The sequence below is a fragment of the Arabidopsis lyrata genome (genome assembly GCF_000004255.2).
Source record: "Arabidopsis lyrata subsp. lyrata unplaced genomic scaffold ARALYscaffold_4, whole genome shotgun sequence".
NCBI classification, from domain to species: domain Eukaryota; kingdom Viridiplantae; phylum Streptophyta; class Magnoliopsida; order Brassicales; family Brassicaceae; genus Arabidopsis; species Arabidopsis lyrata.
The window spans coordinates 14,322,088-14,349,707 of NW_003302552.1; the positions used below are offsets into that span (position 1 = coordinate 14,322,088).

General features: G+C 32.9%; 4 protein-coding genes across 10 annotated transcripts; 1 reads left to right on the forward strand and 3 right to left on the reverse strand.

The window, feature by feature from the left end:
• Window positions 1-3,133: 3,133 nt before the first annotated feature.
• Window positions 3,134-4,770, reverse strand: LOC9317190 (tropinone reductase homolog At2g30670). Of its 2 annotated transcripts, none has more exons than XM_002881077.2 (5): window positions 4,681-4,770; window positions 4,373-4,580; window positions 4,043-4,259; window positions 3,731-3,837; window positions 3,134-3,621 (listed from the first exon to the last, which is right to left on the reverse strand). In XM_002881077.2, the coding sequence occupies exons 1-5, from the start codon at window positions 4,743-4,745 to the stop codon at window positions 3,430-3,432; spliced, it is 789 nt and encodes a 262-aa protein (XP_002881123.1). In that variant the 5' UTR covers window positions 4,746-4,770; the 3' UTR covers window positions 3,134-3,429. The 2 variants fall into 2 exon arrangements, with proteins under 2 accessions (XP_002881123.1, XP_020884839.1); XM_021029180.1 differs by having other exon boundaries at window positions 4,373-4,584; window positions 4,680-4,734.
• Window positions 4,771-9,255: 4,485 nt separating this feature from the next.
• On the reverse strand, window positions 9,256-12,514 carry LOC9317191 (probable 3-hydroxyisobutyryl-CoA hydrolase 3). Of its 4 annotated transcripts, none has more exons than XM_021029172.1 (13): window positions 12,408-12,513; window positions 12,264-12,344; window positions 12,051-12,183; window positions 11,886-11,965; window positions 11,724-11,807; window positions 11,546-11,630; window positions 10,872-10,957; window positions 10,536-10,657; window positions 10,205-10,265; window positions 10,023-10,124; window positions 9,854-9,955; window positions 9,726-9,767; window positions 9,256-9,635 (listed from the first exon to the last, which is right to left on the reverse strand). In XM_021029172.1, the coding sequence occupies exons 1-13, from the start codon at window positions 12,483-12,485 to the stop codon at window positions 9,489-9,491; spliced, it is 1,203 nt and encodes a 400-aa protein (XP_020884831.1). In that variant the 5' UTR covers window positions 12,486-12,513; the 3' UTR covers window positions 9,256-9,488. The 4 variants fall into 4 exon arrangements, with proteins under 4 accessions (XP_020884831.1, XP_020884832.1, XP_020884833.1 ...); XM_021029173.1 differs by having other exon boundaries at window positions 9,505-9,654; window positions 12,408-12,514; XM_021029174.1 differs by having other exon boundaries at window positions 9,545-9,635; window positions 9,726-9,759; window positions 12,408-12,514.
• Window positions 12,515-19,319: 6,805 nt separating this feature from the next.
• On the forward strand, window positions 19,320-22,457 carry LOC9315343 (probable myosin-binding protein 4). The gene is made up of 2 exons (XM_002879230.2): window positions 19,320-21,078; window positions 21,180-22,457. Exons 1-2 carry the CDS (start codon window positions 20,040-20,042, stop codon window positions 22,424-22,426), a joined length of 2,286 nt encoding a protein of 761 aa, XP_002879276.1. The 5' UTR covers window positions 19,320-20,039; the 3' UTR covers window positions 22,427-22,457.
• Window positions 22,458-22,995: 538 nt separating this feature from the next.
• LOC9315344 (trigger factor) lies at window positions 22,996-25,370 on the reverse strand. 3 transcript variants are annotated; one of them, XM_021029419.1, is made up of 9 exons: window positions 25,264-25,369; window positions 25,067-25,150; window positions 24,908-24,993; window positions 24,689-24,731; window positions 24,538-24,615; window positions 24,304-24,412; window positions 23,816-23,829; window positions 23,482-23,583; window positions 22,996-23,301 (listed from the first exon to the last, which is right to left on the reverse strand). In XM_021029419.1, exons 2-9 carry the CDS (start codon window positions 25,112-25,114, stop codon window positions 23,179-23,181), a joined length of 603 nt encoding a protein of 200 aa, XP_020885078.1. In that variant the 5' UTR covers window positions 25,115-25,150; window positions 25,264-25,369; the 3' UTR covers window positions 22,996-23,178. The 3 variants fall into 3 exon arrangements, 2 of the variants coding, with proteins under 2 accessions (XP_020885078.1, XP_002881125.1); XM_002881079.2 differs by having other exon boundaries at window positions 24,538-24,611; window positions 24,688-24,731; XR_002332807.1 differs by lacking the exon at window positions 23,816-23,829 and having other exon boundaries at window positions 23,203-23,301; window positions 24,538-24,611; window positions 24,688-24,731; window positions 25,264-25,370.
• Window positions 25,371-27,620: the final 2,250 nt, after the last annotated feature.

A 27,620-nucleotide genomic window follows, 5' to 3' on the forward strand; every position in this document is an offset into this window, starting at 1 on the left:
GTTTTTTTCGATACACTTTTCGCCGGAATCCGGCATTGACCAGTTTGACCGGCGTTGACCAACATAAATATTAAAAAAAAAATTTAGTTTTTTAATATTTAGAAAATTATGTTATTGAATCATTTATAATATTGTATAATTAAAAATATATATACAATATTCAATATAAAAATATTTTGTATATATATTCAATGCATTGATTTTTATAATTAGTTAGTTTCAATAATTTCAAAACTAAACTACAAATAAAACAAAAACCAATTAGGTAAAATAATTATAAATAGAAAATTTTAAATACTCTCTAGTCTAAAGTTTTTTTTAATAATATGTTGTTAATTTTTTTTTGTATTATTAAAAGAATTTTTCGTAATAATTTTTGATACAAAAATTAACAACATATTATACAAAAAAGTTTAGACTAGAGAGTATAGAAAATTTCATATTTACAATTATTTTACCTAATTGGTTTTTATTTTATTTTTAGTTTAGTTTTGAAATTATTGAAACTAACTAATTATAAAAATCAATGCATTGAATATATATACAAAATATTTTTATATTGAATATTGTATATATTTTTTTAGTTATACAATTTTATAAATGATTCAATTACATAATTTTCTAAATATTAAAAAACTAAAATTTTTTTTTTAATATTTATGTTGGTCAACGCCGGTCAAACTGGTCAATGCCGGATTCCGGTGAAAAGTGTACCGGAAAAAATGTTCGTGATGTTGGCGATATGACTACATATAGTTCGTATATGTGGGCATGCGATACATATAGTTTGTGTAGTTAGAGATACATTTTTTAACTTCTGGATGTGTGGCCATGTATTGTAGCATACTTCGTGTAGCTAGGTATCTTTTTTCCTAAAATGTAACAAAAAAAGACAAATGTAAAGTCGTAAGTGACATCAGATTGTGTAAAGTCATTAATTTTAACAAAAAAAAATTTGAAGCCTTTCATTTTTGTCTCTTGCTGTTCCAGTTACCTTTAAAACAACTTGTTTCACGCTTATATATTCATTGTAAACTGAAATACTAATATTTTAGGGAAAATACCAAACATAAAAGCGAGTCAATATTAATTTTTTTTCTTTTTTTACATTTTTGTTTTAACTTTAAAACAACTTGTATAATAGTTTATCGATTATCTTGGCTGTGAATGGTTGACATGCAGAGGATGAAAATATTTTATTTAAGAGGTAATTGACGCATGATGTTAAAGACTTTTGGAGTATTTTAAAGTCTTAACAATTTACTTCTACCAATTAGGATTTTTTACTTTTCTTTTTTTCAAAGTTCTCAAATCCACTTTTTTTTTTATACAAAAAAGAAATCTCAAAATCACATCATTAGAAAAAATTCTTAGAAAACTTATTTTTTTCTTTACCCCAAAATAATTGAAAACTCTCTACAACTTTACATATATTTTATCATTTAATTTTTTTGATATATTAATTATTGTCATTATATTTTTTCTTTCTTTTGAGATTTATTGATTCTCGTAGTCATTTTGTTCTCATCATCACCATGTTCTTGAGAATATTTCTCTCTTCATTTAGTACTAAATTTTTGTATTTTTCTAAAATTTTATTTTTAATAAATTTTATTTTTGTTGCTATGTTGTCACAGGAATTTCATTTAGCATAATTTTTAATTATAAAAGTATTTAATAAAAATAAAAATACATGTCACCATTTTTACAATTTTTTTATTACCGATCAGATTTTAATAGTCAAATCTAACTACAACTGAAATTTTTGCACTCAAAATTTTTAAAACGAAAATTTCTACAACTAAAATCTTATAGCCAAAATAACCGTTTATATATCTTTTTCTTGTTTAATTAAAAGCTTTTTTTATTAGCACCTTAGGATAGGAAAATTTTACACTTGGTGTGTATAATCAATGAAAACTAATATTTTAAAAATCGAGTCAATATTAATTATAGCACTTTCGTCGGGTTTTTTAGTTATACTTTTTTGCACTACAACAATATTATATTAGTCAAACAAATTTGGAATGGTATGAAGGACTGCGTATAAGGGCTTAATTACGACACATATTTCTATAAAAGATTTATGTTTCTTTTTTTTAGATTGATGTTTAACATAGTGCAAGACACGACAGAAAAACCACAAACAATCCTTGGCAAGAAAATGCCAATCAGATGATCAATTTCTTACAAAGTATTTACTGAGATATATTTGACCTTTTCTAAATTTTATACTTATTTTTAGATTAGTACATAATTCCTTGTTGTATTAGATATATTAATTAAGTCTAGACTTGTATAGATATTTGACTTAAAGGGTTTGTGAAATACAAGATCGAATATTCAAAAATTTTAAACTGGGTATGGTCTCGGAACCAAGTTTTATTATGACTTCCAAACTCTAAACTTGTTATGCATGACGATAATTCCCGAATTCATAAAGATAAATACATGATGGAATATTCTGAATTCTAAAATTCAGAACCTTGTGTCGGTTAAATCAAAACCCACAAAGTTTTGCATCACTAGCTAGCATAGTCCATTAATTCCAAAAAAAAGACAATGGCTTTCTCTTTTTTGGTATGTTGTCATGTTATTATTAATGGAGTGTGGATCCATCTATAGTTAAACGCAGTGTCGTGCCTCGAGAGAATTAACGTTTTAAGTAAAAAATATAAATTGTGAACTTATCATTTCATCGGATTTCATTATAGACAAACATATTTGATGATTATTTTAAAACAAATTATTATAAGAGCCATACATTTTAAAATCATCCTAGCCCTCAACACGACACGGTACGCCGACAATGGGGAATACTAAGGAAGAAAAGGATATCCAGACCATTGAAGGCACAAAATGAGTTGCAAGACCACAAACAAGCATATCGGGGCCATCTAACCTATCTCCGGTGAGGCCAACATATTCTTTTTGGCACCAAGGTTTTAAAATGTTTTAGATTCTAACCATTGTGTAAAACCTGAAAGTTCATTTTAATGATATTTACAGTTTAGTAAAAAAAAAAAAGGGAATATTCATCCAAGAGATAGTAACACGAGAGCAACATGATAAACGAGAAACCAACTTGGTTATGATACTAACTATTAGAGAAGAAGGATGTTTATCGCGTGAATAATGTTGAATGCTAAGAATTCCATTAATCAAGCTCTCGTAAATCCGTTGAAGTCTCAAAGATAGCCAAACGTTATGGGAAAGTAGAGTTTCCTCCTTTTGGGTTTTACTAATGATCAAAAGCTAGAAACAAAACACAAACTGAGGACAAAACACCGAAGCAAAACGGAAGTAGGATTACTTATGGATATTCATAACCAAAAACAAATAAATCAAAAGACAAACATAAAACAAAACCCAACACCAAAAGGAAATAGACATATACGATGCATCACCAACACACACAAGTCTCATCTCTCAGGCCTGTGGCTTATAGGAGAAACCGTTGACAGTGAGACCTCCATCAACACAAATGGTCTGACCAGTAATATATGAAGCTGCAGGTAGACACAGAAAAGCCACAAGTGATGCAACCTCTTTTGGCTCCCCAGCGCGACCAAGTGGAGTTCTACTAACCAAACTCTTCTCATAATCGGCGTCTTTGAAAAACTGATTATTCACAAGATTTTATGAAATAAGAATGAGAACTGCATGATGGTAATTGGAAAATAATTAATAAAAAAAAAAAAGCCAGAGAGTGTCATTGATGATTACGTACAAGTTGAGCCATAGCAGTATGGATAAAATTAGGAGCAACAGAGTTGGTTCTTATGCCATCTCTTGCCCATTCACATGCCAAAGTTTTTGCTAGTTGATTCAAAGCTCCTGCATATACACACAACGAAAAAGATAAACTACGTGACATCTATTAGGAATCCAAAGAAATTAGACTTTATTGAAATGAATGTATTAGCTTATTAGGACAATCAGTTAACCTCATTTTTACATTAAAAAAAAAAAGACAATCAGTTCACCGTTGGATGTAGTGTAATTGAAAATCTCTCTATTGATGAATAGTCAGTCTATGTACCTTTCGTTAAACTATATATAGATCCACACTCCATTGATACAACTCCTCCAACAGAGGAAATAAAGACGATGCTTCCAAATTCCGAAGCTTTTAGGAGAGGATGAGAAAGTTGGCTAAGGTGATAAGCAGATTCCAAGTTTGTTGAAATATGGAACGAGAAATCGTGTGCCACATATTCTATTGTTGGCTTTGTATGAACTACGCCAACGTTGTTCACCTATGTTGAAAAAAATGAGCTACGTAAAAAATCTTACTATATATGTCATTACTTAATAGTTATATTTTTCCTGTGAGAATATGCTTAGTTTCTTTAAAGTAAGATTAACTTACAAGAATGTTCAGCTTGCCATCAAACATCGTTGAGACGTTTTGCATAAGTGTTTCCCTCTCGGAATGAGAGGATACATCACAGATTGAACCACTTACTTGAAACCGTTTCTTTTCCCATTCGCTTAAACTTTGGTTGAGGAGTGTTTCAGATATATCGCATACATGGATTCTAGCTCCAAGACCAGCTAGCTCCTCTACTATAGCATGCCTAAATCATTCCACACAAAAAGACATATATAACGACGTCTTAAATAAATCCAGAACAATGGGTAAGAAATATAATATAGCTAGAGAGTAGAAAGACCAACCCGATTCCGCTGGCTCCACCAGTTACAAGAGCAGTCATACCCTGAAGACTCCATCTTTGATCCATTTTTTGTTTGGCTGTGGGTAGCAATGACTAGCGATACCACATATATAGAGGCAAATTAGATAAAATATTACTAGCTAATGACCTTTCGGAGAGTGGGGGCATTAATTAAGCAGCAATTAAAGAAAATGTGAATCACGTAAATGGAAAACATTTAGATAAAAAACACGTAAATGACAATTGTATAAAGATAAATTAAGTAAATTTCCCAAACGTAAAATGAATACAGTAAAACCTCTATAAATTAATAATATTGGCACCAAAATTTTTTATTAATTTAGAGAGGTAATTAATTTATAGAGAGATTTTCCTAATATTGTAATTCTTAAAAAAATTCATCTAAAAATATATATTTTTCTTTATAAGCAATATCTTTTTAAAACCAATTGCAAGTAGAAAAACAATTATTAAGTTTAAACAACAACACAAACTTTTTTCGAATAAGAAATTCATATTTCATTAATTTTCTTACATATAATATTTTAAATATATATTATAGTAATTTATATATGACATATATAAATTTATATCATATATATATATATATATTAAGTTAAATATACATATATATATATTGATAAGTTTATATAATTATTAATTTATAATATAGATGGGACCATATGTTTACAAAAAAATTTCAAAAAAATTATTATCTTATTAATTTATCGATTTATGTCATATTTTACACTGGTTCTAACTCGGGACCTGAATAATTTATTAATTTAGAGAGGTTATTAATTTATAGAGTATTAATTTATAGAGGTTTTACTGTATTTCAATATTCCGAATTTTATCTTCATTAAAAGATAAATTGGTCCCAAAAAAACTCCACTCCTATTAATTTTAAATACAACTCAACTTTTGTCCCAAAAAAATCTATATATTTTCTAATAACCTCCATTCCTATTTTTTGTCCCAAAAATGTTAATATTTTCTAATAAAATTATATTATATCACGCCTATAAACTTCAATATGTTTAATTTATTTACGTAATTTTGTAAATACATCATTTACCACTTATTAAATCCTCGATTTTGCTTTATAAAGTCAAGAACTATAGATATTCTCCATCTCCAAAAGATATCTTTTGAATATATATAAACTTTAACACATGTTAATTGATTAAATATATAAATACGTTCATCATCCTCTCAATACACATATTGTAAAACACATAATAAATAATCCTTTATTATGTTAATAATGTTTTTTTGTACAATGCTATCAACGTGATAAATCATATATCTTACTCCTAAAAATTTCTAGGTTATAAATAGTATTATCTGCACGACACCATTTTCCAAAACAATTAATACATAGGTTAGTAGGTGTGTATATAGATAGATGATAGGTTAGAAGCCAAATTGGTACATAGGTTAGGTGCGTACAAGGAAAATAAAGAAAAATGTACACAAAATTGCAGGAGTGATTAAAGTAATAGCGAAAGAATCAAATAATTGGTGAAAGAATGAGACAACTTCTACGTAAAGATAGATGCGAGTAAACAAGATATTTAGTAACGACTTAAGCATAGATTAGCAACATGGTCGAAAACGTATACACAAAGACTCAAATGAAAGTTGACAAACAGAAAACAAAGACTGGAAAAATCCGTGAATAATGCCAAGGTTACGTTCCGTGTATGACGATGCCACTCGATCTTTTTAATAATTAATACTACAGTTTTGATATTTATTTTGCTAATATTCTTTTGTGGTTTTTTTTTTTTTTTTTCATCATTCTTTTGTGGTTCTTTAACTAAATAAGTTATTTTTTAGTTAGCCGGATGATTTAAAACAAAAATCCATATAACTTTTAGAAAATTGAAAAATTCGTCTATCTTGTTATTTAAAATGTTATAATCTATGATGATTGATCTTGTAGTTGGAATATTAAAATTCTTGAATATAATTTTGGGTTTTTATTATCAAAGGTCTAAATCCCAATGACAAGACTATAGCCCATTTCGATAGAGGTCATTTGAGAAGGTAGATTCAGAGAAACATATCACGAAACATTTGGGCCTTTCTAACATATAGGCTGATCACTTCCAAAGACCCATAGGTTCGACCATAAAAAAATAGAAACGGACGAATCAATGGAGACTCATCCGAGAATTATGTTGAAAACGGATAAATCGACATTATTAAAACAATTTAACGTCTTAATGATCAACTTCTTTGTACGCAAGTTACCACACAATTTCTCTGTATTCCATACAGGTCATCATAATACAATCATCTCTTTGGTTGCTTATATTTGAAGCAATAAAAGAAAGCTTCGAAGCTTTGGCTGGATCTTGTATCCACTATGTAGGCACAGAACAGTTTGGTACTGGCGTACTGCAGATAGTTGTTTGGTCAATGCCAAAACATTAAAATCTTTATAAATTAATATTTCATAAATTGATGACTACTATACATAAATTAATAAATTTTCCGCTCTCGAATTGGGCTAATCACTACAAGAAAACATAGTCATTTCCGAGGAAAATTTCCGACAAAATGTTTGGTCGGAAATTTTCCGACAGGTTTCCGACGACTTTCCGACAAGATTCCGAGGGAAAAAAAATTCGTCGGAAACTCGTCGAAAAAAGAGAAAACTTTCCGACGACCACAAATTCGTCCGAACTTTGTCGGAAGGATTCATCGGAAAACATGGAAAATCCCGACTATTTAATTTTATCGGAAATTGGTCGAAAACTTGTCGGAAAACTCGTCGTAAATATTAGGTGAACACATGTTTATTCACTGCACATTTCCCGACAAAATTCCGACGCTTTGGTCGGAAATATTAGTCAGAAAAATCGTCAGAAATTATGAGTTTAAACCTTTAATATTTCCGACGAATTTCCGACGAAACTTAAGTCAGAAAGTTTTGTTAGTCGGAAATTTGTCGGAAAGTTTAGTCGGAAATTCGTCGGAAATTATTTATTTAATTATTTTTATTTTAAAAAATGAAAAAATAAATAATTTATAATAAATAAATAATTAATTTCGTCGGAAAGTCGTCAGAAATATTATTTTGAATTTTTTTTTTGAAAAAATTAAATAATTTATAATTAAGTAAATAATTAATTAATAATTAATTTGTCGGAAATTCGTCAGAAATTTCTACGTTCGTCGGAATTTCGTCGGAAAATGTATGATTTTTCATGTTCCCGCCTTTGTACATTCAATTCAAATGAATTTTCCGCGTTTTGTAGTTTCCGACAAATTTCCGACGAAATAAATCGTCGGAAATTGTTTCTATGTATACCAAATGAGTTTTCATCCATTCCACAATTCCAAACACAACAATCTCAATCTCTATTAACATCTTCTTCTCTCTACTTCAAACATCATTCTATTTTTTTTAAAGTTAAAAATTTTTATTCTCTTGTTCAATTAATAGAGACATTTATGTATTTATATATTTATTCATTTTAATTAATTTAATTTTAATTCTCATTTGTTGATAATGAAAATTGGTTATGTGACAATTAATCTATTTTTTGAAGATATTCAATAATTATTTTAATTTTAACTATAATACTCTTATTTGTTTTTTTGTTTTTTTTTTTAAAAATAGAAAAGTCGTCGGAATTTTGTCGGAACTAATTTTGGTATATATTTATTTTTATTTTAAAAGTGGTCGGAAATTTCCGACGAATTTCCGACGACTATATAAATAGTCGTCGGAAATTTGTCGGAAATTTCCGACAAAATTCCGACAAATATTTCCGACAAAAATTCCGACGAATAGTTTTCGTCGATAATTTCCGACGAATTTCTGACAACTTATGGTTTCCGACCAGAGAATTCCGACGAATTTGATTTTGTCGGAAATGTGTCGGAATATGCTATTTCCGACGAATTCCCGACCAATACCGTCGTCGGAAATTGTGATGTTTTCTTGTAGTGAATGTAAAAATAACAAAATTCGATAAAAAAATAAAATACTAAAATTTTTGAAGATCTTATGTAAACATATGGTCTCATCAATATTATAAATTTATAATTATATAAATTATATATATATATATATATATAATTTTTTAATGAAATATGACTCTAATATTGTCAGTTTATTATTGAATTTGCATTTTTGGTAGAACTCATATCTAAGTATAAAGAACTATATAAATAAAGGCAATTAAAAAAAAAATGATTTATTACAAAGCTTCGTATTTTAAAATAGAAAATTTTCAAAGAATATGAAAATAGAAAAATATCTTTATTTGTTTAGAAATTAATATTTTCTAAATTTATCGATAAATTAATAATTATAATTTATTTTTAAATTAATAGAAATACATGGTCTCAATATTATTAATTTATAGAAATTTTATTGTATACGATTGATAAATGAACGTGGGTGGTTTTGAACTTTTGATACCACAAAGTGGTTCGGATCAAGAAGGAAATGAATACTCTGTGATGTCTGATCCCGCTTAATAGAGCCCTTAATCAAAGCATGTATAAGAAATAGAAAACAAGATTTCTTTAGGTAAATTTCTTTGCCTTTATTTGATTATTTCTAATTTCTTTCCAATTAAATAGGAAATCTGGACCTACATATATGGAAGAAAATTCCATAAGGGAAAAACTGGAAACGAGATATAACAAAAGAGGAAACAAAACACCTCTTTTTTATTTTCTATAACAGAAGACATGAAGAAGTATATTATAAAAGAATTGTTCGAACACATAATCTTGGTATTTCAGGTTGGTCATTGTTAATGTCTCACCAATTGCTTCTCCACTTCACAGCTTTGGTGTGGCCATTGTTGAAGCATGAAAGTTGTTCCTTGGCAAAAACTTTAAATCCTCCCATCCCTCCTCTTCCTCCACTCTCTCAAAGTACTGATCTACCATGCTATCCTTCATGTCCTCTAGTCGCCTTGGCTTCCACTATAGTTTCAGGTTTCAGCTATAGTACGGCCTTATATCAACTATATATAGATAAAAAAAACAAAAACTAAATGGAAAGCTTTGTTATACCTTTGGGTTCCTATCTTTGTCTATCAATATCGCTCTGCACCCCTACATTAGTAAGACACGCTGTTGTAATTATGTTGATAACAAGGACAATTTTATGAAGAATCTACAATCAAGAAAGCTAACAAAACCTCCACAAAGTCTTTGCTTGTTTCTCCCTTGAACACATGACACGCCATTCTATACTCACGGATAAGACACTGCCCAACGCCTTGCAATCTTCCTTCTCTTATCTGAAATTTATACACATAGTTAGCTCTTTCCCATCATTACATGTGACACGTACATTCTGGAACTAACCGATCTAAGAGATATTTTAAGGCTTGATGGTGAAGCCTTCTTCAATGCTCCAATGATGGTTGAGATCCAATCATGTGGTTCCTGATGAGCGGTCTCTCTCTCCTATATATGGTAGAGTGCATTGTCAAATGTAAATTAGGATCGTAAGTGAATATATACTATATATTAATGAAAATACATACAAGTGCAGATAGAATTTCTTCGACTGTTCTTCTTGAGAAGCACCTATCAATAACATCTAACCTGCGTTAAACAACAAACGGAAAGATTAGAAATAGCTGACACCAATTTTTCACTGAAGACATGGATCATGCAAAGAGCGACTGAAAGATGATCCACTAGTACAACGTTGAACTTTATAAAACATGTAATGTAATCATGATAATAACAGAGAAAAATGCGATATGTTGGCATGGCAAACAATATTCGGCAAACACAACTACAAGTACTATGACAAAAAAAAACACAAGTACAAGTAGAAAAAATAAAAGAGACTAAATCATATACACTTGCCTGAGGAAAACACTCTTCTGTTTAAGGTGGGGATGCTGAGTGTATGCATCAAGAATTGTAGAGACAAAGCTTGGATCACTTGAACCAACTTTGCAAAGATCTTCTTCTAGTGCAGTCAACCTCTGTGAAAAGTAGTAACCTTACTAAGTAACGATCCTTGGTGAATCAAATATTGCTTAATAATAGCTATATGAAAAAGTCTATAGTGCAAGACACGACAAAGAAACCTCAAACAATTTTTTTTGCATCACGGACCATTAGTTCCAGAAAAAAACAATGCCATGATTGCTGGCAATGGGGACACTAATTAAATACGTAAGAAAAAGAAGTTCGTACCGTTGAAGGCACAAAATGAGTTGCAAGACCACACGCAAGCATTTCAGCCCCATCTAACCTAGCTCCAGTGAGGCCAACATACTCTCCTACATAAGACGACAAGAAATATGAGAGAGGGAGATAGAAACATTTGTGGACATGCTAAATTCAGGGACGGCCATGAAGATAAAGATGAGCTAGCTAATGCATAAAAAATTATTCAGAAACTAAGTAGATAACAAACTCAAACAAAAAAAACAATTTTCTACAATTTTAGGACATAATATTAGTTTATGTTTTAGGAAGAATTAAAAATTTGACCAGTTGCACTTTACAAGTATTATACTTAAGTTAAGGAGTCCATATAAAACAAAACTGTAAAAAACTGTAGTTATAGAAATCATTGCAGCAATAAGACAATAGTCTCATGTTTTTAATTAATCGTCAACTCGGCGGATTCTCCAAGAGAGGAAGTAAACAATTCCGAAATAGAGGTAGAAGACGAATATTCAATGATCACACTAGGTAAAGATTAAAAATTGTGGTAGTTTTTTTAAAACTCTTTTTTCTTTGGCAGCTTAAAATTTGGTAGTTGTTTACAATGATGATATTTGGTAGTTGTTTACAATGATGATATATATAATGCCTAAAAACATAGGCTTTGCCAGCTTTAAGGCAAAATAAAATTTTATTACCAAAAAATCCAGGGAGTCTTGACAAGAAGTAGGAGGCGCCTACATCTGGAAAGAGTCCCAAAGCTGTCTCAGGCATTGCAAAAACCTTAAGGAAGTTCAAAACATATGTAATGATATATAAGCATATTTCATAGCCATCTCGATTTGATATCCATGGACATGTATAAGAAAAGAATACCGTGTTTTCAGTTGCAATACGAAATCGACCATGGATAGAGAGACCAACTCCACCTCCCATGACAATACCATTCAAAATCGAAACCTATAGTTTAAAAACGAATTAATAAGCTAATTATACACTATGAGTAATTCACTAAAAGGGAAGTATTCATGCTGAGACCTGAGGTTTGCTATACGTGGCCAAAACATAGTTGAGAGTGTATTGATATGTTAAGAAATTGGCAGCGAGTCTCCATTTGCCTAGTCCACGAAAATAGAAAAAGAATTTGTATAAGCTGAAAGTAATTAGCAAAAAGGAAAAAAAGAAAGTTATTGATATATATACCTTGTACGATGTCACGAACAAGAGGTAGAGCGTCGCCACCAGCACAAAAGGCTCTTCCCTGACCTTTAAGGATGACAAGTTTCACACTAGGGTCCTCCTCATATGCAAGGAACAGTTGTAGCAACCGAGAGATCTAGAGAAGATTAAAACCAATTATGTAACTAGTGTGCTCAACAAAATGGAAGAAGAAAGAACAAGGAAACGATTCCATACCATGTTTAAGCACAGAGCGTTCAGTTGATTCGGTCTGTTTAATGTCAAGATTCTAACACTGGATTTCTCTTCCACTAAAACCTGTGATAAAATTCATTCAGAGAGAGAAGAAGTGATGGTCGCAATAATGAAGAGAAAACTGACCTGAGAGTGAGAGGCCATCTTGACTGCTCTCGTCTCTTCTTCTTCTCTTCCTTTTTGCCTTTTAATCCTCCGGGACATACATACAACAGGATCATGGAAAAATATTTTAGTTTTAGTTTTTTTTTTTTTTTTGGTAAAAACGAAATATTTTAGTGTTTTCTTTCCCATTTTAATAAATAAGTTAATTTTCGTAAACCTAAGAAAACAAAATAAGCACTATTACTTTAATCCTTGGGAAAATATACACTGAACAAAAAAATAAATATTTTAGTTTTTCCGTCTCTTTTTAATAAATAAGTTTATCCATTCTTCTTAAACAATGATTTTACCTCTTGACTATTAATTTAATCCTTGGAAAAAGATAAAACTAAACACTCTCTCTCCATTTTTTTTGGGTAATATTAGAAAATAGCCAAATAAAACAATCATATTAAGAAAAATAGCAGAGAGAAAGTTTTTTGTTGCAAATAGCCATGAACCCACGTTGTCGGATGATGTGAAATACCAAAACTATCATTTGTTTGTTGCGAGATCAACGATATGCGGGACAGTTTCGTGAGATTTTTCAAAATAGCATGTAACATTTAAATTTCGCATTTTATTTTGAACTAAAAGATATGATATTTCAAAAAACATAGTGAATTTTTAAGAAAAAAATTGTTACTTAGTGTTTTTTTTAAGAAAAAATATTGTTATGGAAAATTTAATTTGAATAGAATCTTTTTAAAAAAAAATCACATGTAATCTTAATAAAAATCGTGTATACTAAAAAATAATCATCTTTTTAAAAAGAAATCATATGTGATCTTAAGAAAACACATGTATTATTACAAAATAACATGATAAAGACAGATATTACAATGAATATAATATTTTCCCAAGAAATACCATGTGTTCTTTATAAATAACGTGTAGTACGAGAAAAATACATGATAAAAAGAGATATATTATGCTATCACATGTAATTAGAAAAGAAAGCATGTTACGAATGACATTTACGTAATTACACATGCATTCCGACAAGTTACAGACATGTTACTGTAGCGCGGTTAGTTTGTATATTTTTTTGAATCCATGGTTACTTTATATATATTCCTTTTTTTTTGGGTGTACTACTCTCTCGATTTGAACACTCTGTCGATTTAATAATTCTCAAGATAAAATTAGATGCATTTTAGATTAAAACTGAAGCATTACATCATCTTCCATGGCGTGATGACTATGACCTGGTTTCATGAAAGGTGCCTGTGAAATAAGAAGGATTTAACATAATTAAGCAGTGAATTACAACGCAAGAGGGTTATAAAGAAAGTGATTTCAGATGTTTCTTCTGAGCATATACTTGACATAGCCTAAGATCAAAATTGTCGATAAGGTTATTGCTCTGAATATTCTGATGTTTATTGATGAAGAAGGAGATACATATATATAGGTGTATGACTACCATTAGCTTAACCAAATACATAAGTAAATAAGGCTTTGCACATAAGCCTATCTTCTATTCTTCTATTCTTCTTTGTCGAGGCCCATCATATCTAATAAAAATCTCAAAGAATCATCTTCTTGTAACTCGGTCATGGTCATGTACGCACTTGTTAGTTAATTTGGCAATTCGAAATAGCAAACTCAATTGATCTTCAATAACAATAACCATATACATTTATTGAAGCCTAGTGAGGATTAAGCAGATGGATTGAAATCGCTCTGCCTTAGAGATTTGAATACGTAAGCAAACTCTCGCAACCCTCTAAATCCGTTTTAAGCAAAAAGATGAAAGGAACATAACATTATCTTTTCACAAGAATAGTGCATCATATATAATCATTCAATGTAGTTCATTAATAATTGGATGATATATAATATCAAATGTGATGTGAAATCCACAAACAAATAAACGCTCTTGATATCTAAATCAATAGAACATAGAATACATATACACACCTAACTAGAGATAGAAACTAGTATAACATATAAGCATAAACTAGGATTTCAGATGGTGATAAAGCCCAAGCCTAAATCAAACTAAAGCCCAAGCCCAAGCCCAAACATAAATATCATTAAAGTTACCTCTTGTAAAGCTCTGAAAAGTAACGAGATCCATTCCACAAAATAAACCACATCAAGATTTGAAAATGAGTTGAAAAAAATGGCAAGTGCTTTGGTTTTTATTTTTGTTGCAAACAACTTCTAAAATTTGAAACTTCATAAACATTGTCCAATCCAGAATAGCTCAGTTCTATCTCAAAATTAAACTTATCTAACAAGAGATAACGCAGCTAGAGAAGCTGAACTAACAAAGTTTGAACCTTTTAACCGAATAAGATAAGATTACACAACAAGATGCACAAAAATCCAAACAAGAAAACTATTTAACCAAGACTTTAGCAGATGTTTACGATTTCACATTTATTAAACAATTTTTAAGGAATTTTTATGCAATTTCGAAGGAAAATTTTTAGTACATTTTATTGTTATAAATTAGGTGTGTACCTTGTTTTCATATAGTTCTCTAAGCTCTTTTTCAACTTTTAATGCTCTTATCATTAGTTTGTCTATGTAATGGTCATTAAGTACTCTATTTAAGTTATGGTCATTAAAATAAATTATACAACAATAATGCTCATTACAATATAATGAACTAATAACATGATGGTTCTTAATCATAAAAAATGAGAAGTACTCCCTTTGTCCTGTTTGATTAGATGTTTTGGTTAAAGGTATAAAGATTAAGAAATGTTTTTTCGTTTATAATTCAACCAAAAAAAAAACAAATACCTTACAATTTAAATACCAAGTTTGCTGAAATCTACATGTTTTATTCTCGTAGTCCTACATCTTTTATTCTCGTAGTCACTTCGTGAAAGCTTTTGAGCTAGTGATCCTCCTACTCGTGTACCACATGTTTGGAGCAACACATTTTCTGATTACCTAGTCGATGTGGTTCATGGTGTGTTCATGGCTTTTTTATTCTTTTCTTGTTCAACCCACCTGGTTTCGAATTGCACAAAATTGTGGAAGATTGGAAAGACTACTAGACATAGTGGATTTATTAGCATCAGTTTGGGGAAATGAGTGTTCCTCCTGAAAAATCTTGGGAGTCTTGGTGGGAGAAAGAACATCAACATTTTCGACACTCGGGGACTTTTGGTTCAAAGTTATAAATCATTTTAGCATCACATTTCTTCATCATTCAATACGAGCTTATGTATCAGCTCACCTCCTTTAAAGTTAATCACAATATTTGGGTATTTTGCTTCTCATTTAAACTTTCATTTCATTATTTCATGTCTCTTGATTTATGCTAACTGTTTTTATACCTTGTTTTTTTTCTAGCTTCAGTACTGTTGGTGATATTGATTCTTATGCTCTTTTTAGTGGTATGTAAATGTGATAAAAAAAATTCATATTCTGAGAATGGTAAACTTTGATTTTATTAGGTTTTATAGACTAGTATTGGCGGAATGCACTCCTTGTGGGTTTCTAGGACTGTCAAGCTCATTGTATTCCTCATATTTTTTGTGAGTCTCTTCCTCATCATGGCTGTTTTGAGTATAGTGTCTTTGAACGAAATCTTTTTATGCGTAATCGCGATCATCTCAACTGGATGGGGAATTCTACTGTAAACACTGGCGAATCCAAGAATTTATTTTAATGTGGCGATTTTTAATCTAATTTTATTTAAGTATTTAATATTTATATATTATTTTTATATTATATGCATACAAAAATTATTGTTTAATTAACTCAAAAAAAATAAAATAAAATCTTAAAATCGACATTGAGAGAAAGTGAAATGGCAGAAAGATAATGTTTCAAATCAAGTAGAACACTTGAGTTCGTTACTTGCCAATGTCCAACGTCGAGTGTTCCCGTATGAAGAACCACCAGATGATCCACAAGAACCATACATCAAAGTATAACTTTTGTGTCGGACTTAATTATATTGTATAGATATATGCTTTTTTGCTCTATGCCTTGTCCGCTGTATTTGTACTACCAGCCTAAACTACAATTTTGTCGTTTACAACTAGGCGGAGGCCTTGGATACAGTGATGAATAAACTTTTGGAAAACTATATAAGATGGTACAAGTTCTTGGATCTAAAGCATACAAGATGGTAAGGCTCTTCCATGTGATTACAGATACCGGCCCTTGTGCCTATTCTATCAAGTTATATTCTCTTGTTGCCACTTGTAGGTCACCGCATATTGAAGAAGAGAAGGATCAACAACGGAAACTGCAATACATTGGACTCTATCTTTTAGTATGGGGAGAAGCTGCAAACCTCAGATTCATGCCAGAATGCCTTTGTTATATATATCACCATGTATGGCTTTGGTTTAAACTTTCCATACTTGTGTCTTAATCCATGAAACCTGAAACTATAGTGGCCAAGCATTGGCTTGCGGCGTGGTTCTCATTCATATCAGAAATCCAAACAAGAATACTATTTAACTAAGACTTTAGCAGATGTTTACAGATTTCACAGATGTTAAGGAAATTTTAAGCAATTCTTAAGAAATTTTGAAGAAACATTTTCACAACATTTGTTGTTATAAAAATTGATTTGCTAAGATGAACACTCTAAGAGGACAAAAAAATTCATATATATATATTTGTTCATTACCATGTTTGTGTTTATAGGTCTCTAAGCTCTTTTTTCAATATTTACTTCTCTTATCATTAGTTAAATATCTATGTAATGGTCACTAAGTACTCTATTTAAGTTATGGCCATTAAAAGAAATTAAACAACAATAATGCTCATTACAATGTAATGAACTAATGGCATGATGGTTCTTAATCATAAGAATGAGAAGTACCACATATGTAAGTCACTTCGTGAAAGCTTTTGAGCTAGCGATCCTCCTACTTATGTACCACATATTAGGAGCAACACATTTTCTGATTACCTTTTCGATGTGTTTCATGGTGTGCTCATGGCTTTTTACTCCTTGTTGAACCCATCTGGTTTCGAATGACGCAAAATTGTCGAAGATTGGAAAAACTGGACAGAGTGGTTTATGAGCATGAGTTTGAACGAATAAGTGTTCCTCCTGAGAAGTCTTGGGAGTCTTGGTGGGAGAAAAATATCAAAATCTTCGATACTCGGGGACTTTTGGTTCCAAGTTTGAAATGATTTTAGCATCACGTTTCTTCATCATTTAATACCGGCTTGTGTATCAACTCACCTCCTTTAAAGATAATCACAATATTTGGGTATGTTGCTTCTCATTTAAACTTGCATTTCATCATTGCATGTCTCTTGATTTATGCTAACTGTTTTTTACCTTTTTCAGGCCTTTCTGGCTTCACTGTTAGTGATATTGATTCTTATGCTCTTTTTGGTGGTATGTAAATTTGATGAAATTAAGTTCTTATTCTGAGTTTTTCATATGATGAGAATGATAAACTTTGATTGTTCTAGTTTTTGGGTAAAACAAGTAGTGTGGCGGAATGGACTTCATGTGGACTGTCAAGCTCATTGTATTCCTCGCAATTTATTTGAGTCTTCTCATCATGACGGCTTTGATTATAGTGACTTTGAATGACATCTTCCTCTACTTGCTCGCGATCATCACAAACAGATGGCGAATTCTACTTGTAAGCAGTGGTAGATCTTTTTTACATAGGACTCACTAATTTTAATATAATTTTTATTTAAATACTTAATGTCTTTTTTTTTTTTTTTGGAAAACGGTAAATACTTAATGTCTATACATCATTTTCATATGCATACAAAATTTATTGTTTAACTAATTCAAGAAAAATAAAATTAACGACATAGAGAAAGAGGATGACCTAAAAGAATATCTCAAAACAAATATTATAAACTATAAAATGTTTGGAAAACTAATTGAAAATAAGGTTAAGTTGAAAAATATTCAGTTTTTGAAACTTAATTAGAAAACTAGTACCTAATTATTTACAATTGGCAAAATACCCAGTATTCATTATTTGCTATTGTTTGGATAACTTCCAAACCTTCAACAAAACATGTTATTTACAAATATGCCAATGAAATTAAATTTAATATTTTAGATAGAAATAATTACAAATGTGTTTCGTACAACACATTTAGTGTACATATATACTTAAATATATATACTTTACATTCATATTTAATATACACAATATTAGTTGTACGAATAAAAATGTGTATATGTACACTTAATAAGTTGTACAAATAAAAAATATGTATATTTTATACATATGTACACTTCATAAACTATACGAATCAAAATGTGTATATTTCATTCAATACATCTTTACACATAAGGAGCTGTTCTAATAAAAAATTGTATAAAATATATTAGAAATGAATGTCAAATTATAGAGAAAAAATAGACATTTGTGCAATTAAAATCTTTTGAAAAAAAATTCAATCTAACAATTATCTTAATAATTAAATTTGAGGGGATATAGTAAAGAAGAAAAAAAGGATTTATGTTTTGGTTTCTTTTACGTTCTTACCTCCACACACCAACCTTTTTTAGTCATTTCTCATTTCAACTAATATCTCTATTTCACAACTTATGTATCTCATAATGGGTCCTACTAACTATATTCAAAATTATAAAAAAAAAAATATAATTTACGTTGCAAACACTATAACCATCGTACTCTCATGTTCTGGTTGTCAGAATCCAACATTGACCGATGTTGACCAAAAACTATATTCAAAACAAATTCTCTTTTTTTATTTGTTTTAAGTAAAAAAAAAAAAATTATTACATAATTTTACTAAAAAAAATTAATATAATAAAATATACCAAAAATAAATATACTACAAAATTAAAATTTTTTGGTTAAGATTAATTCAATGTAATTCAAGAGACGTCGTTAGCAATTTAGCAGTTCCCGTGTACACGGGCTTTGGTTCTTTCCTGCCACAGGAAGTAGAAAAGAGTGTGCTTCGGGTCAATGATAAAAGGGTCTAACCTTGAACTAACTTTATAAAATTTTGGTATATTCCAACTTCTAAAATACAGTATAAGATTAGTCCAAATAATATCCAACTTTTTGAAATATTTAAAAATGTAATATTTACCAATTATTATTTAATCCCACATACATGATACATCAAGAGATAACACTCTTTTAATTTTTTGAAATCATATGCTTTAAATCATATGAAATACTAATCATAATTATATTATATAGGAATGGAAAATAAAATCTACTAACTTTTAATGAACAATTATGAATTTTGTGCTGTAAAATTGTTGATATACATATTTTTTGTTTATGGGGAGTGTTAAAAAGATTTAAGATTCAAAAAGTTTATGGTAATTCCATAAAATCGGAAGAGCTACACTAATTTAGGCAAACTCAAAAACAAATCGTTGAACAAGTTTGTTTGATTTTACCGCGGAACAAGGAAGAGTCTTCATTTTCCCAGATTCCCCTCTCTTCTCTCTTTTGACCAAACCTCCATTTCCCAGGTAAAAAAAAAAAAACTTCTCTCAAGTTTTTACTTTTATGATCCAACATATCACGTTTTTGCTACCATACTCATGCAAATCTCAGAGCCAAGATTCTGAGTTTTGCCCACATTTGCTCCTTTTTTGTTGTGATAGTTTTTGAGATGAGTTTCAATGTTTTTCAGGATTCATCATCATCAGTCTGAAAGATGGATTCAAATGTTATATTTGATCAAAATGTCATAAACGGGTTCGCGCCGGTGCTAACTTACGCAGCCTGCGAATGGTTCCTCATATTTCTCATGTTCATCGATGCTCTTCTCTCGTATCTTCTCGTCTGGTTTGCACGTTACTGCAGATTGCAGATGCCATGTTTCCTCTGTTCCAAGCTTCTTCATCCTCTACATTGGAGATTCTTGCTCTGCAGAAACCACAGATCAGAGGTTTCATCTTTCATGTCATGTCAGAATCACGGCAACAACCTTGCTGATTGTCGAGGCATGTGTGATGATTGTCTCTTGTCGTTTACCAAAATGACCGGTCCGAATCCAGACATGAATAGATTGCTTCTTGGTAAATTAGGGTATGATCTGCTCTCTAGAAGCCATTTTGCTCACCCTAGATCTTGTTCTTGTTGCAATAAACCGTGGAGGACGAGGCACCATACACAGAGACTGATTCGGTTAGGCTCTCGGGGAAGAAACTCCGCCGGTAAACCCAACATTCCTGCTCCACGGCATCTTAGCCGTCGAGGAAGCGGTGGAAGTTTGAAGACGATGAGAGATCATATGGTAACAAGTGGTTCTGAGTATGTTGAAGTTGGAAGCCGCAGTGATGGTATGGCTCATGTGGGTTACACAGAGCTGAAGATTCACTCGGATTCTGAGTCTGAGTTCCTGTTTTCAGATGATGATGCATTCCTCCACATAACTGACTTCAATGTTGAGCCAAATGAGAAACGTGCGCACAAGTCTCGAAGGCGGAAATCATTTGAAATCAAGAAGATGCCGAATCATAAACTGCCTGACTTGCAAGACAACCAGGATAAGAACATTCATGTAGAAGATAAAGAAACCGTCGAATCTTCAATGCATGAGCATAATCTTGAAAACAGGACTCGGCAGAAACAACCTGTTAAGGCGAAGGAGCATCATGATGTACTCTCTGAGCTTATAACTATGAGTGAAGCTCGTCCGTTTTTACTGGGGTCGCCTCGAAAGTATGAAGCAAGAGCAGTGGCACAAAATGGTTTGTTTATTATGCTTTCTAATAAATTCCGCAAGAACGCTTATGTCAGAACATATGCATTCACGTCATATTGTTCCTTAATTTGATGTTCTTTCTTGCAGAAAATGAAGCTGAGGTAAGTGGCAACTCATCTCCTTCTGGCGGAGAATTTTTGAGTCCTTCTGGAGAAAACGGTGTCTCTCGGGAAATCCGAAATCAAGAGCATGATGATTCCTCAGATTTTTCTCAAAACATCCCCAGTTCAGCTATGGAGATGGAAGAATTTGAGCCAGCTATGGAGCAAAAAGAGTCTGATCACATGGATGTGTCTGGTTCTGTTGCAAATGAACCGTCTAGTGATGAAGAGAATGGAGTTGAAGGAGACTCCAAGCCTTTGATATCGAATAATATGTCAGATTCTCTGGAACAGGAACAGTCAGGTGAGGAAGAAAGTGAGGTTAATGAAAACAATGTTGCAGAAGAATACTTCAGTAATGAAGAAGAAGAAGAGGTCAATGGACATACCGAGCCCTTGACATCAAATAATGAGTCTGGTTCATTTGCTGAAGAACGATCCAGTGAGGAAGAAGATGGAAGTAATATCTATTCGGCTGCAAAAGACCATTCCAGTAACGGAGAGGATGTTGATAATGAAGAATCTGAGTCAATGACATCAAACAATGTGACTGGTGTTGTCACAGAAGAACACTCGGATAAGGAAGAGCATGGAAATCATGAAGAGACTGAGCCTTTGACGTCACTAAACATTTCCAATGAAGAATCTTTATTAGAACACAGTGATAAAGATTCCTCGAAGGTAACAGAGACTCGTGATACTTCAAATGGGTCACCGGAACTAAAGCACTCAGCTTCTGTAGAATCTTTTGTAAGCATCAGCAGTGACATCGAGGGCGAAAGTCTTGTTGAAGTATTAAAGCAACAACTCGAGCATGGAAGGAAATCGCTAAGAGATTTGAATAAAGAATTAGAGGAAGAAAGAAATGCCTCAGCCATTGCTACCAATCAAGCAATGGCGATGATCACGCGGTTGCAGGAGGAGAAAGCAGCTCTCCATATGGAAGCTTTACAATACCTGAGAATGATGGATGAGCAAGCAGAGCACGACATGGATGCACTTGAGAGAGCAAACGATGTCTTGGCTGATAGGGAAAAGGAGATACAAGATCTTGAGATGGAGTTAGAATATTATAGAGTAAAATATCCAGATGAGCCAAGAGAAGAAATTCTCGCTAGCATGGGAGTTCTCGGTAATATAGAAGAAACAAGTGTCACCTCACCAACTGATGAGACCAGCAATAAGGCTTCAACAGACACCAAACTTACCGGTTCTCCATCAGCGGAAAATTAAGAAAGAATACACATTTCGGAAACTACATCAAATTTCGGGAGGAAGAATACCCAAGAGTGCTCCCCAAGGCCTTAGAGAACTTTAGTCGTGATGGTCACATGAGACCCTACAGAATAATCTGCAGAGGCATAAAGATACTGTACCAGCATTCCTTGCAGAGCATATGGTGAAGAAGAAAGCAATTCCCAACATGGAAAGTGATTCTTTCGAGCATAGTACTCACAGGAAGGGCAAGAACGAGTGGATTCCTTTAGAGAATGAGATTTCAGTGGTAGAGAAACATTTAGAGACACAAAAGGAGAGCTTATGTTTGTAATAATAGGAAAAATGAAAAGGAGTAGAGTTAGTTGAGGAGATAGCTTGGGAGCTGCAGAAGTCATACAATCTTGGGATAGTGAGAAGATGATTAATCCACTTGTAACCACCATGGAGTGCAGTGCAGGTGCGGTTTTGGAAAAGTCTATCTTTTATCATCAAGAAAACTAAACATCATCCATGTTAGGAAGCTAAACCGAAGCATTCATTTATTTGTCCTTTTTCTTAGTTGTTTCATTTGTGTGGCTACCTTATTTTTTTGGAGAACACACCAATCATCTCATTAAAACTACAAGATTCGAGGAACGACACATAACTGAAGTTTCAAACTTTTATTAACTGAAGTTTCAAACTTTCCTACACTACAAGAAATCTAATTGTTACCAGACAAGGTAAGACAAATCACATTCATAAGTACCTTAGGATCAACGCTTTCTTCAACTCGCTTCTTGAAGCTTTATAATAGCATCAAAGCTGAAACTTTCACCTGGTTCAAATGTTTCTTCAAGATCTTCATAGCTTTGCTCAACAGTCAACTCTTTGCCAACCTTAACGTCTTCCTACAAAAGCATTGACAACCAAAATTAAACCATTTTGAACTCCAGCCACAAAAGATGATTTACTCAATGATTCCAACCGGTTTTACACAATCAAACTAAGGCTGTTGACGATAATTCCAATTCTAGTAGCTAAATCTGACTTAAATAGAATCTACGGAGAAGGTTGAGGTTATGAAATACCTGTTTAACATAGTCTTCGATAGCAGAATTAATTAATTTCTTTATCACCTGCCTATAGACTTTAGAATATCCAAGGATCTCTAACAAAACATCTCTGGGTATCTGCAAATATAAGGAAAAGGGGCACTTAACCACACGCCAAAGAACAAATCAATGAGTGTATTTAAGTGAGTTTGCCAGCATATAATATCACTGCAAGAACTCTGAATCTATGAGTATCACTAAAGTGCAACGCATGATCTTTTCCATTGCCAAACCACTTGATAGTTAAGTTAGTTTACCATAATGCTAAAATAATATGGGTTCTCTAAAATACACTGAAGTAAAAACTTACATTTGGGGTCTTCCCTGGAGATCGAAGGTTGATAAGCAAATGCAGAAGAGGGAAAAAAAAACCAGCAATGGGAAAAACATTAGAGAAGCAATCAAATGAGTTAGCTACTAGTCATCAGCAACAAATCATACTAACTAGAAAAACAAGAGAGATTTCCAGAACCGTATGCAATCTATGAGCATCGTTAGCAAGAGTGACTTATATGTCCAACCTATTTAGTCAAATCTTTCTAAACCCAACAACGAAATTACAAAGTGCAGAGATTTGAAGGAAACATGCCATCTAACATTAAAAAGAATCAAACAATTTGCTTCCTCAGAGTGAGCTAGAAAACACCAATACATGTCCCTAAGCGTATAATCTATCCACAACAAATGAAGTTTGGATTGATTGTCCAACTTAAGAAATCAAGTTTATCAAAGTGAGTTTTTAAGATCCCCATTCACTAATATCTTCACATAGCTTATACAGTATTCGTGATGTCATACCTCCTTTAACTCTTCGGAACCCCGGTATTGGCTGAGCTGCAGCAACCATTTTCTCAAATACATGATTGAATACTGTTTTAGTCTTCTCTCCTGATACTTGTACATGCACCTATTCAAGCCAATAGGGAACATAAGGTGGAAAAGCAACAAAGTCTCAAGACACAGATTAGCTCATGTCACAATTCATCCTTATCCCCGGTGTCATACGTCTTTCGCGCAGAAACAACAACATACCTTCACTTCATTGATGTTTTTAGTCTCTACTTTCGTAACCAAAAAAGATTCATCCTTAGAAGAAGTCTCTACATCTGCAAAGGGAAGCACATGTTCACAAAAAAGAAGAAGCTAAAACAACAAAAAAGTATATAGTTTTAAAGTTTGAACCTGATGGTGCTGCAGAAACGGCGATAAATTGTTTATTCGTTGCTCTGTAAAAAGTAAAGAAGAAAACATCAATGATCCAAGGAAGAAACTAGACACTCCAGTATACACAATCAATGGTTTCTCAGTGTAGTCCTTTTACTTAAATATTGTTTAATCTCAATCTTGCTCATGAACAAGCTCATACTTGAAGCAAAAAAATATAGTTCTCGGAAATTGATACCTTGTATAGAGTTTCTGTTGCACTGAAAAAGTTGGAGCAAGAGTTACAAAAGAAGAAAATTGGAAACTCGGTTTGGGATCAATAATCTGCAAATTAAAACGGAAAATTTGAATAAAGCAAAGCAAAGAGAGACTAAAAAGAAGAAGAAGAAGAGCTTACTGTAGAATAAAAGCTACAAAACGAGAGATTGTGAATGATTGTCTGCATTATCGATAACTGTTGGTTCTGTGGCGCCTTATTGCTCTAATAAGATTAAAGACTCATTACGAAAGTTCGCCGGAATTTCGTACGACAATGCATCGAGTTTAAAATCGATAGGAGATTGAGAGAGAGAGAGAGAGAGAGAGAGAGATCACCTTGTCTGAAAGAGTCGGAGATAAAGGAAGAAGCAGAACTCAGGGAAACATGATTCTATCTTTTTCTTCTTTTTTCCCCTATGAATGAAGAATATTTAGTTACGACTCACTGACAAAAAAAAAAAATCAACAATAATAACTAATTATAGTAAAAAAAAAAAAAAATAAAACAATTCATAAGAGAGAATTCACAAATTGTTTACAAATATTTGCTTGACTCTAATTTCAAGTTTAACTTTTTTTTTTTTTTTTTTTTTTCACAAACACCATTTTCATTAAGATATCGGGAAAAGACTTTCCGCTGGGGAAAGCCATTCAGGAACCGACGAACTTACATGGGAAAATAGACTACAACGAGCCCGAGCTTTTTTGGCTAGCCAATCTGCTCGAGCATTAAGATTACGGGGAATAAATCTGATACTAAAGGAAGGGAAAAAACAAGCGAGGGACCGAAAAGAGGCCAGTTCTGCAGCAAAGGATGGCCAATCTTCTTGGTTGTCGAGGAGAGAAACCAATTCCGAGCAATCAGAAGCAAAGGCGCCAGCAGTAATGCCTAACGAGGTCAAGCATTCCATTGCCCAAAGCAAGGAGTCCAATTCTGCATGGAGCGGCGAGAGACTTCTTCGCGAACTCTTGAGACCAATGTGTGAGATGATGTCCGAGTCAATCAAGACCCAACCATGTCCACTTAGGCTATCCTCCAAATGCCAGGAAGCGTCTAGCTGGCATTCCGATAATCGGGGGGATAAAGCAAGGTTTAGCGCCGGCCGAACGGGAATATCGGGATCGACTTCATCTTTCGAAAGTGCTTTCTTCCAAACCGAGGCTTCTCTCAGTGCTAAGTCCAGAGTCTCCAAAGGGGGTTCTTTGACATTCTCAAAGATGAAACGATTACGGCTTTTCCATATATACCAAAGTATCCATGGAAAGAGTTCTAACACATCCTCTTCTATTCCAAAATCGCGACTTCTCCAGAAGAGAAAGTCAAAATTATAGAAAAGGGAATTTCTCGGGAAGATGTGCCCGAATGAGGGAATTGGTGATAAGGCCCATATTTGTCTCGAAGGCGGACATTCAAAAAGTAGGTGGTTAATAGATTCCTCTTCCCCTCCGCAGCGTTGGCATCTTTTATCTGTACCAATATGTCGGTAGACGAGTTTCTGACTAGTGGCTAGGCAACCCGAGATACATTGCCACACGAAATGCATAAGCTTTCGTGTAGTTTTAAGTTTCCATACTTGTGCCTGGAGTGTCGAAACACCCGGACCCTGAAAAGGGAGGTCACAAGTAGGACGAGACAAGTCTCGCGCGGCCCAATAACCGGATTTAACCGTGTAGTTTCCGGATTTGGTGTGAGACCAACTAAAACCATCACTCAAATATGTACGACTTGGGCGGATCCCTAAGATAAGAGGGATATCGTTAGGATCAATCAAGCCTTGAATGCGATCCAGATTCCAAGTTTTTGTGGTTTGGTCAATAAGGTCATTAACATAGAGATGTGGATCTCTAGAGGCAAGAATACTCTTTGCGGGTCGCGGAGGGATTGTGGGAATCCACGGGTCTTCCCAAACCCGGGTTAACATTCCAGAGCCAATAGTTCTTCGCAGTCCCGAGAGAAGAAGTGGTTTCGCCGCCATAATACTCCTCCATCCATAGGAGGGACGGTTGGAGTTACCAATATGTAAAGGATCACTAAAACGGAAGTATCTACCCCTCAGGACCCTACTCAGAAGGGAATTCGGGAATCTGAGGAGGCGCCAGAGTTGTTTTGCGAGTAAAGCCAGGTTGAACTCCTCCAATGTTCTAAACCCCAGGCCGCCGTCGGAGTGTGGCGTGCAAAGCTTATCCCAAGCGATCCAGTGGATACCATTACTATTTTCATTAGTTTTCCACCAAAAGTTTGCAATGGCACTACTCAACTTGGAACGAATAGCTTTTGGTAGAAGAAAACACGACATAACATATGTCGGAAGGGCCTGTGCTACTGATTTTATAAGAACCTCTTTGCCTCCTTTGGACAAGAATTTAGCGGACCATGTATTAAGCCTTTTTTGGAGCCTGTCCCTCACAAAGGCAAAAACTTGAGTTTTGGAACCATGAATCTGTTCCGGCAGCCCCAAGTAAGACCCCATTCCCCCGTCCTTGTGTATACCAAGGGACTCCTTGATAGAGTTTCGAGTGATGTTGTCAACATCATGTCCAAACATCACCGAAGACTTTGCTGTATTCAGCTGTTGACCCGACGCCTCGCCATAAATGCGGAGAATTTTGATGATTTCCGCACCTTGGAGTGGATCTGCTCTACAGAAGAATAAGCTATCATCCGCAAAAAGGAGATGAGAGGTAGAATCGAA

Bases quoted from the DNA above. Each gene is read 5' to 3' on its own strand.
- LOC9317191 (XM_021029172.1), bottom strand. From the start codon at position 12,485: ATGTCCCGGAGGATTAAAAGGCAAAAAGGAAGAGAAGAAGAAGAGACG. The intron at 10,125-10,204 runs GTATGTATTTTC...TACCATATATAG, and splicing joins AAGAAATTCTATCTGCACTT to GAGAGAGAGACCGCTCATCA. The intron at 9,768-9,853 runs GTTTTGTTAGCT...TTACTAATGTAG, and splicing joins CAAGCAAAGACTTTGTGGAG to GGGTGCAGAGCGATATTGAT.
- LOC9317190 (XM_002881077.2), bottom strand. From the start codon at position 4,745: ATGGATCAAAGATGGAGTCTTCAGGGTATGACTGCTCTTGTAACTGGT. The intron at 4,260-4,372 runs GTAAGTTAATCT...TTTTCAACATAG, and splicing joins ATGGCAAGCTGAACATTCTT to GTGAACAACGTTGGCGTAGT. The intron at 3,622-3,730 runs GTACGTAATCAT...GTGAATAATCAG, and splicing joins ATACTGCTATGGCTCAACTT to TTTTTCAAAGACGCCGATTA.
- LOC9315344 (XM_021029419.1), bottom strand. From the start codon at position 25,114: ATGCAGACAATCATTCACAATCTCTCGTTTTGTAGCTTTTATTCTACA. The intron at 24,732-24,907 runs GTATCAATTTCC...TACTTTTTACAG, and splicing joins CAACAGAAACTCTATACAAG to AGCAACGAATAAACAATTTA. The intron at 23,302-23,481 runs GTATTTCATAAC...ATGCTTTTGTAG, and splicing joins TCGAAGACTATGTTAAACAG to GAAGACGTTAAGGTTGGCAA.
- LOC9315343 (XM_002879230.2), top strand. From the start codon at position 20,040: ATGGATTCAAATGTTATATTTGATCAAAATGTCATAAACGGGTTCGCG. The intron at 21,079-21,179 runs GTTTGTTTATTA...TCTTTCTTGCAG, and splicing joins AAGAGCAGTGGCACAAAATG to AAAATGAAGCTGAGGTAAGT.